Source organism: Pteropus vampyrus, unplaced genomic scaffold (assembly GCF_000151845.1).
Source record: "Pteropus vampyrus isolate Shadow unplaced genomic scaffold, Pvam_2.0 Scaffold659, whole genome shotgun sequence".
NCBI lineage: Eukaryota > Metazoa > Chordata > Mammalia > Chiroptera > Pteropodidae > Pteropus > Pteropus vampyrus.
Genome location: NW_011889440.1, coordinates 11,865 through 12,599, shown reverse-complemented (window position 1 = coordinate 12,599; position 735 = coordinate 11,865). Strand labels below are relative to the sequence as shown.

General features: G+C 49.3%; 1 protein-coding gene across 1 annotated transcript in view; it reads left to right on the top strand.

Moving 5' to 3' along the window:
- The window catches only part of LOC105309033 (zinc finger protein 418-like), a 15,683-nt gene that overhangs the window by 9,555 nt on the left and 5,393 nt on the right, over window positions 1-735 (top strand). Inside the window, exon 3 of the mRNA XM_011385113.2 lies at window positions 35-87. Within this exon, the coding sequence (XP_011383415.2) occupies window positions 35-87 (53 nt within the window). The remainder of the gene's footprint in view (window positions 1-34; window positions 88-735) is intronic.

The following is a 735-nucleotide window of genomic DNA, read 5'->3' as shown; positions in this document are numbered from 1 at the left end:
AGCGTGTACTTCACCAGCATTTCTTTGTGTTCAGGTTGCTGCTGTGGAGCAGAGGATGTGGAGGCGTCCATTGAACCGAGCATTTCTGTAGGAGCGTCACATGGCGGGACTCCGAAGGAACCTTCATCGTCCCGGAAGACCCACCCCTGTGAAATGTGTGGTCCAGTCTTAAGAGACATTTTTGACTTACCCGAGCACCAGGGAACACAGCACAGCCAGAAACTGTTGAGGTGTGGAGCGTGTGGGAAACAATTTTATTTCAGTGCGAATTGTCAGCAGCACCAGGAGCAGCCTGTGGGGGGAAAGCCCTTCGTAAGCAGTGTGGACAGAACCTCATTTGTGATGAGCTGCAATTTACATGTGTCTGGGAAGCCCTCAGTCTGCAGCGAGGTTGGGAAGAACTTCCTGACCGCTGCCGGACCTCTCCAACAACAAGACAGTCACACCACAGAGCGGCCAAACAAAATCTCTGAGTGTGAGGTGACTTTCCAAAGTATAAAAAGTCACAACGCTTGGGAAGAATGCAAGAGAGTTTTCAGCCCCAAACACATATTCATTCAGGACCCAGGTTTCCACACTGAAAGCCAGTGTTTTGTGTGCCACGAATGTGGGAAAACATTCAAGAACAAATCTTCATTTGTTGTTCACCAAGGAGTCCACACTGATGACAGGCTTCATGTGTGTGACGACTGTGGAAAATCCTTTAGAGGAAGCTCAAACTTCAGTCAACACCGA